Source organism: Petaurus breviceps, unplaced genomic scaffold, assembly GCF_028583685.1.
Source record: "Petaurus breviceps papuanus isolate PSGF00001 unplaced genomic scaffold, PetGlider_PUasm1.0 175, whole genome shotgun sequence".
NCBI classification, from domain to species: Eukaryota; Metazoa; Chordata; class Mammalia; order Diprotodontia; family Petauridae; genus Petaurus; species Petaurus breviceps.
Window position 1 is genome coordinate 50,540,139 of NW_027185764.1, and position 15,546 is coordinate 50,555,684.

General features: G+C 36.0%; 1 protein-coding gene across 6 annotated transcripts in view; it reads right to left on the bottom strand.

Moving 5' to 3' along the window:
- The window catches only part of SKIC3 (SKI3 subunit of superkiller complex), a 122,893-nt gene that overhangs the window by 75,435 nt on the left and 31,912 nt on the right, over positions 1 to 15,546 (bottom strand). For all 6 annotated transcript variants that reach the window (XM_069085129.1, XM_069085128.1, XM_069085124.1 and 3 more), the window contains 3 exons: positions 15,020 to 15,160; positions 2,439 to 2,537; positions 2,209 to 2,317 (listed from right to left, as the gene is read on the bottom strand). In XM_069085129.1, the coding sequence (XP_068941230.1) occupies positions 2,209 to 2,317; positions 2,439 to 2,537; positions 15,020 to 15,160 (349 nt within the window). The remainder of the gene's footprint in view (positions 1 to 2,208; positions 2,318 to 2,438; positions 2,538 to 15,019; positions 15,161 to 15,546) is intronic.

Here is a 15,546-nt window from a genome sequence, read left to right on the forward strand (position 1 = left end):
TCTTACTCTACCACTCTAGAGTAACCCTATTTGATAGTATTTACAACATTCTGCCCAAGTGAGTACATTTTGTTTTATGTTCTCTAGGTCATTGGTTTTTCAGTTACTTAGCTTGGCTATTTTTAGTGATATTTTCATTTACACTGTTGCAGTCAACTGAGTAAAGTGTCTTCTCGATTCTTATTTCACTCTGAATTAGTTATTACAAATCTTCCCATGTATATGTGAGTTTTTCACATTCATCATTTCTCACTCTACCATAATAATCCGTTGCATTCACAAGCCATGCTTTCAGTTATTCCCCAACCAATTGGCATCTATTTATTTCCGATTCCTTGATACTAAAAGAAGTACTGCTGTCAATATTTTGCTTTATGTTAAACCTTTGTTTTTGGTTTTGACCTTTCTGTTTCCTTCTAGAGTATGTCCAATAGCAATAGTGCTGAGGCATGTGCTGTATGGACAGTTTAGATACTTCTCTTGCATAATTCCAAATCTCTTTCCAGAAAAACTGGACCCAAGACATAGTTCCAACACAAGTGGATGAGTGTATCTGTTTTTCCAAAGCACCTCCATTACTGCCCCTCTGCCAACTACGTGGTTGTTGAAATACGAACATCTCTTAATGTTAGTGACTTAAAAGCATGTTTTCAAATGGTCACTTATAGTTTGGGATTTCTATTCTGAAAAATTTTCATATTTTTTGACAACTAACTGTAATAGTAAGAGAATCTGAAGATCTTCCCTGCTTCTTAACAGGCCTAGGGAATTTGAAGATCTTCCCTGCTCCTTAATGGGTCTCACTTGAAGCCTAACCAGAGAAGCTTGCTTAGAGGAGGCTTGCTTTTCAGGAAGACATATACCTTTTGTTACTTTGTAATTAGGCAGTGAGTCATGAAGGTTATGATGTCCTCTGACCCTGGAAAAGGCTATATACACTCCCTGAGGTGAAGTTTTGCTTTGGGGCAGCCATTGAGTCCCCTAGCTTTAAAAACTCAGCTGTTGGTGCTTCTCTCTCTGGTAACTAACACTGTATGTATGTAATGGTCAGACAGCTAGAAGCCCTGTCGGTCTATCTGAACTGCGTTACTTTTTCTGTATTTTTTTTTCTGTTTGTATTTTCTGAAGTTCAGGGCACTGCCTTTTTCCCCTGAACTAAGTGAATGATATCTATGCTTTATTAAAGTAAGATTGTTAACTCCACAGCACCACACCCAGAAATAACTGGCCCTGTAACCTTGAGCAAGTTACTTAACCCCTATTGCTTAAGAAAAAAGATTGTTAACCCCTTTTGAGTTGCTTTCCTTTAGAAAAGCAGATCAAAGAACCTGTGCTAGCAGCCATCCTGGGTATGCTAGGGTGCTTGCTGCTACACTGACCTATTTGGGGTGGGAGTGTTATATTCCTTCTTCAACTGTTCTAGACCACACTGCAAGACTACTATGGCCTGCTTCTCATCCTTACTTCTCCCAAATCTTTCTGAAGTTTGACATTAATCAAATTAGCAAAGTGTGACATTACAATTCTCTTGGTTTTTCTCCTGCTTTTCTAACCTCTATTCTCTTATTTTATTGGTTCTAGACTTCCTGTAAAAATTTACCCAAACATTCTCGAAGGTTTATTTTCTCAGTCTATTGCTAGAACTAAACCTAAATGAAAAAAAAAACTTTTAACATGTACTTGTCAGGACTCATTCTTTTGAGTTTACTTATGTTCTGTTATTTCCAAAGCATATCATAAAGAAATTCTTACTTTTCCCCATATTCTACTACATAGTCCTTCCATCCTCATTACACTAACCTATTCTTACTACTGATAAAATATGCTTCACAGTTCACTTACTCATAACTTTTTTGACACCAAATAACTTTGCTCTTTCCCCAATCTCTTCATATTGCTGTTAATTTCCTATTTATCCTGTAAAATCTAGGTCTTCACAAAGTTCTTCTATTCCATAGGGCACACACTTTTCTCTGAAGGCTGACTATACAATTCATCTGACATAGCATAAAATTCTTTGTAGTAGTAGTTATACAGGTATATGCTTTCTCTCTCCAATTAGACCTTGATCCCTTGAAAGTGAGAACCATGTTCTATAGTTCCTCCACTCATTTATGTGCCATGTTACCTTAATTACTTGAACATAATAAACATCCAATAGTGAAAATAACAAAAGTTTTAAACACAAAATAAAAAACTTCAACTTACCTGACTGAATTAAATGTAAGCAAAGCATTTCCAATGGATAAGATACACTAGGATAAATGTTCATCATACCTTCACATGCTTTCTTCATCCTAGCAGTCTCATGAGGAAACTTAAAAATATAAAGACAAAATAAAATTAAATATTTGTATCAGTAAGGTATGTTTCTAAATAAAGTTATACTGTGGATATATATATAAGAATTTTTTTAAAAAGATATTTGAAAATCTTACTTTAGCCAAACACTGAATGAAGTGTCTATAAAGTATTTCATGATCTTCACTAGGAATGTTATCTGAAGAGCTCAAAGCATTTTCAAATGCAGTGAAAAGCTAAAAAAGACAAATTATAGACATCATTACAGCATACCAAACAAATGGAGACTTTATAGGGTTTTCTTTTTAAAGTACAATGTTCACTGTTTCTTACTTCCAAAGATCTTCCCATTTATTATATGGATAATCCAAGTGTGATTCTTTTCATGAAAAGAAATGGATCTTTTAGAAGCACAGCATGCAAGTCCACACTATGTTCTATCTTCCCCCTCCAAGCCTTTGTGCATGCCAGGGAGGGATTTCCTGCTTATTGCTGCTTCCCTGACCCTAATTTCCTTCAAGATGTAGCTCAGCACCACATAACTACATGAGCCTTTCTCCTGATCTCTTCAACTGCTAGGACATTCTTCCCAAAACCATGTTGAGTTCATTTTGTACATACACTGTATGATATAAATGTTGTCTCCTCTACTGGAATGTAAATAAGAATTGTTTTACTGTTGTCTCTAAATCTCTGTATTTCAGAGTGTGGGGAACTCCCATTAAGGAAACTCCTCTTACTATAGATTGGCTAATTAACCTGCTCTGCAAGTTAATAGTCTTAAAAAGGCAGAATAATCTAGTGGAGAAGAGCACCTGCCACAGAGCCAGGGACCCTTGGTTTCAGTTCCATATCTCACACCAAGTGCTATGTGACCCTGGACAAGTTACTTAATTTCTCTTGCCCCATGCAACTCTCAAAGACTGAGAAGTTAATGCCTCTCCAAAAAAACAAAACAATTCACTCACTTTCTACCAGCAGCAATGATAACTATTCCCATTATAATTTAAATAGTCTAACAGAAAAATGAAATGAAATAAACCAGAGGAAAGCAAATGATGGCTCTCTGTCTTTACTATGTGTTCATTTTACTATGAACACAAGTAACCCAGAGATAACATCAGTACAGTTGAAAAAAATTTTTCTAGTTAATTCAGTTGTCATTTCTCAAGTCAAGTCCGACTCTTCATGACCATATGTGGGTTTTCTTTGAAAAGAAACTAAGCAGTTTGCCACTTCCCTCTCTAGCTCCTTTTATAGATGAAGAAACTGAGGCAAGCAGGGTGGCACAGCAGATAGAGCACCAGCCATGGAGTGAGAAGAACCTGAGTACAAATCCGGCCTCAGACACTTACTAGCTGTGTGGCCCTGATTGCCTCCCAAAACAAAATCCCCAAAAATGCAAAAGCAAAGCTCTTATTTTAAAAAATATAACTAACTCCCAATTATATGTATTACATAATTAAAGTATCAGTCTAAAATTTAATATCATATGCAATTAAAAAGTCATTCCTATGTCTTTGAAATGCTACGTGTGAAAAAATGAGAAATGTACTGTTTGATATTATGGTACTTCAAAATGCTTCAGACAAAACAATAACATTATACTGGGGAAACATGACTTAAGAGAAGCTAGCATGTTCTCAAGTTTCCCAATTCTGACTGCCTAACTCAACTCTTCTTCAAAGTACACCCTACAGTGGGAGATGGGCAACATAATACAAAACATCAGCCCTGCTCTCCACTAAACTTGCTGCTTTTCTGACTGATACTTTCACTGAATCAGGGATGTCATTTACTGTTGTTGAAGTGAAGCTTTAAATCACAAGTACCTGAATGCTGATTATGTATCAAGAGATAAAAGTAGGCTACAAGAGTGACAGTAAACAGAAATAATGAATACTTAAGGTATTGTCTAAAGAAGTAAATTCAATAAGAACTTAGAAATAAGAAAGTAGAGCATAAGAACTGTCAAAATGTCTTTTCTAAATGACTCACCAAACCAAATATCCTGGCTCTGATTACAAAGAATATTCGTCCTCCGTGCTATCACTTCACATCAATTCAATGAGTAAGTATAGCTCTTAAGAAAGAGTTAAACAATCTATTCTCAAAGAAGTTTATATTCTATTTTGTTGTACATATATAAATAAAGATATACAAAGTAGATAGAAGGCAAGCTGGGGCAGAGGTAGGGGGCACTAGCAGCTAGGAGGCCAAAGAAAGGCCTAATGTAGAAAGTGGTGCTCGAGCTGAAAATTAAGCAAAACAAGGACTCCATGATGCAGAGGTGAAGAGACCATTACAAGCAAGAGGGAAGAAAAATGCAAAGGTACAGTGATGAGTAACAGAATATCAGAAATGACAAACAGCAAGGTCAATCATTCGGAAGCACAGAGTATATGGAGGCTAGCAATGTTTATGAAGTCTAGAAACAATAAGATTTAAGTTGTGAAGACCTGTAAGAGACAAGAAGTTTACATTTGATCCTGAAGGAAACATAAAATCATTAGAGTTTATTTAAAGTGGGGTGAAGGGGAAGAGGAAAAGAGGGTTTGGGATGGTCAGATGTGAGATTGAGAAAATCACTTTTATACCTGTGTGCAAAATGGATCTGAATATGGAGAGACCTGAAGTAGAGGGAGCAATCAGGAGGCTACCATCACCAAGAGGTGACAAAGATTTGATCTAGGATAGTGACTATGTGAATGGAGAGAAGGGGTCATACATAAAAAAAGGTCATATACAGAGAAACAACAAAATATGGCAACTTATTAGATATGCAGAATGAGAATAAAGATTCAAGGATAACACTGAATTGTTAGAGACTCTTCTCCAAGATGTCCTAAATGCTCATAATCCTCTATAAAGAATACACTGTTAATCTTGAATCTAAATTTTTCGTTAAATAATTTCTATTTTTAGCTAAATGCCACCTTAGGGTAATTCATTCCATTGCTTTTCTAGAATCAAAGCAAGAGACACTGGCTAACTAGTCAAATGCATCATTTTTTATTTGACCTCAGATTGCTTCCTATAAGATTCAAATGGTACCTCATAATTTCATTCAATGAATAAAGCTATGTTCAGATAATCTTTCATGATTTAACAGTTTGCAATTATCCCATTTCTTCATTTTCACTTTTCCACAATGAAAATTCTGTTCTGAAAAATTCTCATCAATGCAACAGCTTCTACATATTTTTTTTCACTGTCTCTCTGAAACATCACCTGCTGTATTACATTTTTGTTTAAAGTATGGTATTCAAAATTACATAATTTAGAGGCAGGCCGGGAGGAGGCCTGATCAACTCAGGGGGGCGAGTCGTCCCACCAACCACAAGGACCACTACCAGGCCTATCACCAAAGGGCTGGGACTGGAAAGAGCAAGGTAAAAACCAAATGCAGGGGCCCCTGTCCTGGACAGCAAATACTCCTGGGACTACCACTCACTCCATAGCCCAGAAATTTAAAAAAAAAAAAAAAAGCCCTCTCCGGGCCCCCCCAGGGCCCGGGGGTGGAGGGTGAACCCCCCCCTCCCCCACCCCCCCCCCCCCCCTTCCCTCCCATGCTGAAAACATAGTAACTATGGCCCCAGTACAAAACCCTAAACAATAAAGGTCCTAGAGGAAGGGCGTGGCTAGGGCCCTGCCTCAAAATGGGTAGAAAGCAGACTACAAAGACTCTGGAGTCCTACTATCCTCAGAGGGAGGAACCAAACTCAGAGGGAGACAATATGGACTCCACACCCACATCTGAAACATCAACAGGGAACAGGTCCCAAGCACAGAAAGCTCTCCTAAATGAGCTCAAAAGGAACTGTGAAAACCAAATTAGAGAGATAGAAGAAAAAATGAATAATTCTTTTAAAATCAAAATTGCAGGGGCGGCCAGGTAGCACAGCGAGTAAGAGCACCGGCTCCAGTGTTGAGAAGACCTGGAGATCGAATCCCGGGCTCAGACACTTAGCACCCACCCAGAAACACCTGGCCGTGTAACCTTGAGCAAGTTACTTAACCCCAATTGCTTAGGGGCAGCCAGGTGGCTCGGCGAGTAGGAGCAGGGGCTCCAGTGTTGAGACGACCTGGAGATCAAGTCCCGGGCTCAGACACTCAGCACCACACCCAGAAATAACTGGCTGTGTAACCTTGAGCAAGTTACTTAACCCCGATTGCTAAAAAAAAAAATAAAATAAAATAAAATAAAATAAAAATTGCAGAATTAGAAAAACATTATAATGAAGAAAACAGCTCCTTAAAAAGAAAGGTGTATGATATGGAAAAGGAGCTCCAAAAACTAACCAAGAAAAATGATTTGCTAAAAAATAGAACCAACGAAATTGAAACAAAAATTCTATGAGGAACCAAGAATTAGTCAAACAAAACAAAAAGAATGAAAAATTAGAAAAAGAGGTAAATTATCTCAATAGAAAAATAACTGACCTGGAAAACAGATCCAGAGAGATAATCGGAGAATCATAGGCCTACCAGAAAATCATGATGAAAAAATGAGCCCAGACAACAATCTCCAAGAGCTCATTAAGGAAAATTGCCCTGAGATACTAGAACCTGAGGGTAAAATAGAAATCGAGAGAATCCATTGGACACCTCCTGAAAGAGATATCAAACTGAAAAGTCCTTGAAATGTTGTGGCCGAACTCAAGAACTACCAGGTAAAAGAGAAAATACCTCAAGTGGCCAGAAAGAAACAATTCAAATATCGAGGAACCACAGTGAGGATCGCACAGGATTTGGCAGCCTCTACACTGAAAGATCGGAGGCAGTGGAATACAATTTTCCAGAAGGCAAAAGAGCTCAGGTTACAACCAAGGATCACATACCCAGAGAGACTGAGCATATTCTTCCAGGCAAAGAGATGGTCATTCAACGACATAACAGATTTCCAGACCTTCCTGATGAAAAAGCCAGAGCTCAATGGAAAATTCAACCTCCAATTAAGAGATGCAAGAGTGACATAGAAAGGTAAACAAGGAAAACACACACACACACACACACACACACACACAAACACACCCTGTTATTTAATAAAAGCAAACTGTTTATAGACAAGTAGAGAGTATGACTGTAAAATACACAAAATGACGACCAAAAAAAATCTTATTAAGGGCTACAAAGGGACTGCAATGGAAGAAGAGGAATGAATGAAATGAAAAAAGGTAAATTATGCCACACAAAGAGGCATAAAAAACAATATAGCAGAGGAAAAGGGAGGTAGATAAGTATTATATGAGCTTTTCCCTCATTCGTTCTGGTGTAAAGAGGGAATAACAACCAGTTAAGCATAGGACTCTATGGAGAAGAGACGCAAAATGTATCATATTAGAGGGAAAAAGGGGTGGGACAAGAGTGTCGCATGAGATTTGTTCCTGTCACTCTTGGTGTGAAGAAGAAATAACATACTTCATTAAGTATAGAAATATCCTACAGGCAGTAGGAGGGGGAGAGCTAAGAAAGGTGGGGTAAGGGGGTGGTTAGTACAGAAAAAAGAAGGGAGAAGGGGAAGAAAAGGGGGGGTGATAAAGGAACACTGAGGGAGGCAGTGGTCAAAAGGAAAACTAATAAGGAGGGGAAGGGAGAAGGGGAGAAAAAATATAAGCATTAACAGGGGAAGGAATAAGATGGAGGAAAAGAAACAGATAATAATCATAACTGTAAATGTGAACAGAATGAACTCTCCCATAAAACAGAGGTGGATAGCAGAATGGATTAAAAATCATAATCCTACAATATGCTGTTTACAAGAAACACATCTGAAACAGAGGTATACACACAGGGTAAAGGTAAAAGGCTGGAGTAAAATATATCATGCCTCAACTAAAGTAAAAAAAAGCAGGGGTAGCAATCCTTATCTCAGATAAAGCAAAAGCAAAAATTGATCTAATTAAAAGGGATAAGGAAGGAAACTATATCCTGCTAAAAGGCACCATCGACAATGAAGCAATATCATTACTTAACATATATACACCAAGTGCTATAGCATTCAAATTCCTAGAGAAGAAAGTAAAGGAATTAGAGAAAAAAATAGATAGCAAAACTATACTAGTGGGGGACCTTAATTTCCCCCTCTCTGAACTTGATAAATCCAACCTCAAAATAAACAAGAAAGAAGTTAAGGAGGTGAACAGAATTTTAGAGAGGGTAGGTATGATAGATCTCTGGAGAAAACTGAATGGAGATAAAAAGGAATATACTTTCTTCTCAATGGTTCATGGCACATACTCAAAAATTGACCATGTCCTAGGACATAAAAACCTCATAATTCTGTGCAGTAAGGCAGAAATATTAAATGCATCCTTCTCAGATCATGATGCAATAAAAATTATATGAAATAAAGGGCCACGGAAAGACAGACTAAAAACTAATTGGAAATTAAATAATTTAATCCTAAAGAATGAGTGGGTCAAACAAGAAATTATAGAAACAATCAGTAATTTCATTCAAGAGAATAACAATAATGAGACAACATACCAAAATTTGTAGGATGCATTAAAGGCAGTTCTTAGGGGAAGTTTTATATCCCTGAGTGCATACATGATTAAATTAGAGAAAAGGGAGGTCAATGAATTGGGCATGCAATTGAAAAACCTAAAAAAAGAACAAATTCAAAATCCCCAATTAAATACTAAATTAGAAATACTGAAAACCAAAGGAGAGACTAATAAAATTGAAATTAAGAAAACTATTGAATTGATAAATAAAACTAAGAGCTGGTTTTATGAAAAAACAAACAATAAAATTGACAGACCCTTAGTCAATATGATAAAAAAAAAGAAAGAAAATGAAATTATGAGTATCAAAATTGAAAAGGGTGAATCTACCTCCAATGAAGAGGAAATCAAAACAATAATTAGGAATTATTTTTCCCAATTGTATGCACATAAATTTGACAATCTTAGGGAAATGGATGAATATTTACAAAAATACAATTTGCCCAGATTAACTGAAGAGGAAGTAAATTATTTAAACAACCCCATCTCAGAAAAAAGAAATTGAACAAGCCATCAGTCAACTCCCTAGGAAAAAATCTCCAGGGCCAGATGGATTTACCAGTGAATTCTATCAGACATTTAAAGAACAACTGATTCTAATACTCTACAAACTATTTGGGAAAATTAGTGAAGAAGGAGTTCTACCAAATTCTTTTTATGACACAAATATGGTACTGATACCTAAATCAGGAAGAGATAAAACAGAGAAATAAAATTATAGACCAATCTCCCTAATGAATACAGATCCAAAAATTTTAAATAAAATATTAGCAATAACACTACAACAACTTATCTCAAGAATAATACATTTTGGTCAGGTAGGATTTATTCCAGGAATGCAAGGATGGTTTAATATTAGGAAAACCATCAGTATAATTGATCATATCAACAAAAATCTAGCAGAAACCTCATGATCATCTCAATAGATGCAGAAAAGGCTTTTGACAAAATACAACATCCATTCCTATTAAAAACACTAGAAAGCATAGGAATAAATGGAGCCTTCCTTAAAATAGGTAGAATCTATTTAATACCATCAGCAAATATTATATGTAATGGGGATAAGCTAGAAGCATGTCCAATAAGATCAGGGGTGAAACAAGGGTGTCCACTATCACCCCTCTTATTCAATCTGGTACTAGAAATGTTAGCAGTAGCAATTAGAGAAGAAAAAGAACTCAAAGGAATCAAATTAGGCAAAGAGACCAAGCTATCACTCTTTGCAGATGATATGATGATATACTTAGAGAATCCTAGAGAATCAAGTAAAAAACTATTTGAGACAATAATTAAATTTGACAAAGTTGCAGGATAGAAAATAAACCCACATAAATCCTCGGTATTCCTATATATTTCCAATGAAATTCAACAGCAAGAGATAGAAAGAGAAATCCTATTTAAAGTTACTGTAGACATTATAAAATATTTGGGAATCTACCTGCCAAAACAAACCCAGGACCTACATGATCACAACTACAAAACACTTTTCACACAAATAAAGTCAGATCTAACTAATTGAAAAAATATCAATTGCTCATGGCTGGGTCAAGCTAATATAATAAAATGACAATTATACCTAAATTAAATTATATATTTAGTGCCATATCAATTAATTTACCAAAAAACTACTTTATAGAGCTAGAAAAAATAGTAACAAAATTCATTTGGAAGAATAAACGGTCTAGAATATCAAGGAAATAATGGAAAGAAATTCTAGGGAAGGTAGACTAGCTATACCAGATTTCAATCTGTATTATAAAGCAGCAGTCATCAAAAGTACTTCGTACTGGCTGAAGAATAGAGTAGTGGATCAATGGAACAGATTAGGCACACGAGATTTAGAAGTCAATGACTATAGTAATCTATTGTCTGATAAACCCCAAGACCCCAGTTTTGGGGATAAGAACTCACTATTTGACAAAAACTGCTGGGAAAACTGGAATATAGTATGGCAGAAACTGGGCATAGACCATTATCTAACACCATATACCAAAATCAAGTCTAAATGGGTGCATGATCTAGGTTGATACTGTAAGCAATCTCGGAAAACAAGGAATAGTTTACCTATCAGATTTATGGAGAGGGAAAGACTTTATGACTAAACAAGAATTAGAGAGCATTATAAAATGCAAAATGGATAATTTTGATTACATTAAATTGAAAAGCTTCTGTACAAGCAAAGCCAATGTAACCAAGATTAAGAGGGAGGTGGGAAATTGGGAAAGAATTTTTACAACCTATGTCTCTGATAAAGGACTCATTTCTAAAATATAGAGAGAATTGAGTCAAATCTATAAGAATACAAGTCATTCCGCAATTGATAAATGGTCAAAGGATATGAACAGGCAGTTTTCAGAGAAAGAAATTAAAGATATCTATAAGCACATGAAATGATCTAAATCACTACTGATTATAGAAATGCAAATCAAAACAACTCTGAGGTGCCACATCTCACCAGTCAGATTGGCTAAGATGACAAAACAGGAAAATGGCAAATGCTGGAGAGGATGTAGGCAAATTGGAACACTAATACATTACTGGTGGAGTTGTGAACTAATCCAACCTTTCTGGAAAGCAATCTGGAATTATGCCCAAACGGCTATAAACAATTTCATACCCTTTGATCCATCAATACCACTTCTAGGGTTATATCCCAAAGAGATCATAGAAGTGGGAGATAGACCCATAAGTACAAAAATATTTATAGCAGCTCTTTTTGTAGTAGCAAAGAATTGGAAATTAAGGGGGTGCCCATCGATTAGGGAATGGCTGAACAAGTTGTGGTATATGTATGTTATGGAATACTATCGTGCTATAAGAAACGAGGAGCAGATGGACTTCATATTTACCTGGAGAGGCTTATACGAACTGATGCTGAGTAAGAAGAGTAAAACCAGGAGAAATTTGTATGTGTGATGATCATCTTTGATAGACTGGACTCTTCTCAGCAATGCAGTGATATAAATCAATCCCAAAAGACTCATGATGGAGACAGATGTCTACATCCAGAGAAAGAACTAGAAAGAACTGAGTCTGTATCCAGATTGAAGGAAACTGCCTGATCTTTTTCCTTTTCTTGTTTGGTTTTATTTCCTCTTTACTATTTTTCATTCCATCTGATACAATCCATCTTTACAAACTGACTAATGTCTAATGTGAAAATACTTACAGATCCTATGCTTGACTGTATGGCACCATGGGGGGAGGACGGGAGGGAGGGGGAGAGAATGTGAAACTCAAGAATTGTGGAATTGAATCTTGTAAACTAAAAGTAAAGAAAAAAATTAATTAAAAAAAAATAAAAAAGTAAAATTACATACTGTAGTCCAGGTATGTCTGCAATACAATTTTGCACATGTCTCTCAGAATCTGAGAATTGGAAGGGACATGTAGAGATCATGTTTCTGTTTAGTTGTGTTTTGGTTTCTGATTCCACTGCCCTCTAAAAACAGTAGCAAGGCGGATGACCTGCCCTGAAGAGAGAACTGACAGAACTATAGGAAATGTTGTTTTCCTATACTAAATCAGTGGTGTCACACCCAAAGAGAAAAAGCAGCCACCTAATCCATACATAAGGATCCCTGTGGGCCACATATTGACTTAATTTAAAAATGTAATATTATTTATGTTTTAACAAATTTTTATATATTGTTAAATAGTGAACCATTACATTTTAACTTGTTTGGGCCACATGTAGGAGTGTTGTGGGTCAGCTGTTTGACACTGTTATTCTAAATGAGTATTCTGTTAAGTGAAAGTTTCTTTTGGAATAGCCTTCAAAACCAAAGTTCATCAAAGAAAAAAGTGAATTGAAGTCATTAAGGATAGAAAGGTCAACATTTAGAAGACAACTACAATTGTTCAAAAGTTACTGAATGACATAATCAATAGTCACAAAATCTTAGTGCTGAAAAAGATTACAGAGATTATCAGGTTAAGAGGATTCAGAGCCAAAAAGAATTAGGGATCAACTAATCCCAGCCTATGATTTCACAGACAAGGAAACTGAGGTTGAGAGATGTGAAATGATTTATCAGAAGTGACACCAGAATCCAGGACCACCAATGCCAGATCAAGTGTTTTTTCAATTACACTCCATTCAATAGGTTTATTAATGGGGTAAGGTCATTAAAAACTTTAAAGTACTAAGAAATAACGGGTAGAAAGTCTTCAATCAGAGCTCAGAAAGCACAGTCCAGAAATAAAGAATAAAAAGCATTACCTTACTCTTTTTCATTTAAATTTGCATTCTTAAAAAATAGATTAAAAAAATGGGGCGGCCAGGTAGCACAGCGAGTAAGAGCACCGGCTCCAGTGTCAGGATGACCTGGGGATCAAATCTGGGCTCAGATACTTAGCACCACACCCAGAAATAAGTGGCCATGTAACCTTGAGCAAGTTACTTAACCCTGATTACTTTAAAAAAAAAATAGATAAAAAAGACCCAAAAACATTAAGATAAGTTGATTCAATGATAAAATTTCTTAGCCTCTAAGATATTAAACTCTAAGCATAAATAAGATACAACTTTGGAAGTATTATTTTGAGAAAAGTAATGGAAATTGTGCTTCAGATGGCTTTGGTTTCTTACTTCTCTTGATGGTTATATTGAAGATTTAGCGGAAGAGTTCACATACAAGGGACTTAAAATCTAGGACTTGGTGTGCTAGTCCCATCCTTGTCCCAGAAGCAGGGGGGTCACATAATTTCTGTTCCTAAATCCAGTCAGGAACTCTATTTATCAACTGCAAGATTCTAAATGGAAAATTCTATGAAATTACGTAAAATGTTAAATGAAACTTTCTGATTCCCAATATTAATTTTTACCATATTTTCACTTTTTCAATGAAAGAAGGACACTAAGGCCTTTTAAAAACATCTCTTATTTTATTGTTGCCTCTCCAGCCCTACAGAAAAAAAATGACAATTACTGGCTCAAGTGTTTACTTGCTTTCATCTCTACAAATTCTTTATGAGCCTCTCTGAATATTAAAATTTAGGGCCAAAGAACACCAAAGAACCATATGTGGACATTACTGGCTGTAACACACTGCCAAACAATAAACAAGTTTTTGTTTATGTACCTACTGTGTGCTAGGCCCTGGGGATACAAGTACAAAAATGAGGCTAATTACGGAAACAATAATTATGCATGAAGAACTAGACAACATAAATATAAGGTTAAAACATACAAATGTACAAAAAATAGTTAAATAGAAGGTAGATTGAGAGGGATGATGTCACTAATAATTGGGGATATCAGGAAAGGTTTCATGCAGAAGATAATGATTGAGTAGGGTCTTAAAGAACACATTCAAGTAATGTGCACAGTCAGAGCAATGACACAGAAATGGAATGTCACATGTGAAAACAGAGGACAGTGGGTCAGAGTGCAGAAGGAAGAATAATGTCCAATGAAAATGGAGGGAGAAGTTAGAGCCACAGTGTAAAGGGCTTAAAAAACTAACAAAAGGAATTTCTATTTTATACTGTAAGTAATAAGAAGCCACTGGAATTGACTGAGTAGGAGAGTCACATGGTCAGATCTTGGGGAAAATTCTTGGGGAAAATTCCATTAGCAGCAGGGAAGAAGTGGAGAAGCATGAAAAAAGGTTTAAAGTCAGGAGCCCAATTTGAAGGCTGCTACAATAACCTATGCAAGATGCAATAAGGTGGTAGCTATGTGAGTAAAGAGGAGACAAGTGAGAGATGGTGCAGAGTTTGAGAAAATCTCAAAGCAGATATTAAAGTCTCCCACTATAAGGCAAGATTTGCAGAAGAAAGAAAGATGGCGAACCAGGTGCTCCTCAAGAAAAGGGAGAATGCCTGGGTGCTGGAAACAGTCACAACTAATATAATTCAGATTGGCTGGAAATTTTTGATTGAGTGAACTTCAAAAGAGGAAAGGCTGCTGATTTCAAGAAAAACTTCCTCAAAAGAGCTATCCAAAAGTAGAATGGACTGCCCCAGGAAGTAGTGAGTTTCCCCTCATTAAGCTTTACAATCAAAAGCCAAATGATTATTTATTGAGTTTGTGACAGAAGGCATTTAACTCAGGATAGAGGTTCAACTAGATGGCTACTGAGATCAGTAACAAGTACTTAATTGAACAAACATAAAGAAACTTTCCAATATGAAATTCTGTGAACTATATAAATATATAATATATGTGCATATACATATATATTACATATGTAAAGTAAAATTACCAGTTGCTGAATTTCATCATTTTCTTCTTCGGTACTCTCAGCAAGTAACTGAGTTAACTTTATCCACAGCTGGTAAACCTCTTGATTCTCTGCACCATCTTCCTTTCTTGTTTTAATCAGTCTGTCCCATGTTTGAGCCACCTGTCCAAAAAGAAAAATGATACAGTACTCCAAAAAATGAAAAGCTTGGTCATAAACTGACCAAGTCAATATTCTGAACCTTGTTTTTATCAAGCTATTCTTATTTTTATCAATCAATTCTAAATATGTTTTTAAAATGATATTCAGAAGCAGCAGGCATTCTAAACTTCAACAAGATGAGAAAACAAATCCACTGCATTCAATAGACATTTATTTAAAACCTATGTGCCAGGTACTATACTAGCTGCTGGGAATGCAAAGATCAAAAAAATAAAAGTCCATCTTCCAGAAGCTTATGGCTTATTGGGGGAATCAACATCTACACAAAAAATTAAATATAAAACATATACAAAGTAAATCAAAGCAACTTCTGAGGAAGAGAACCA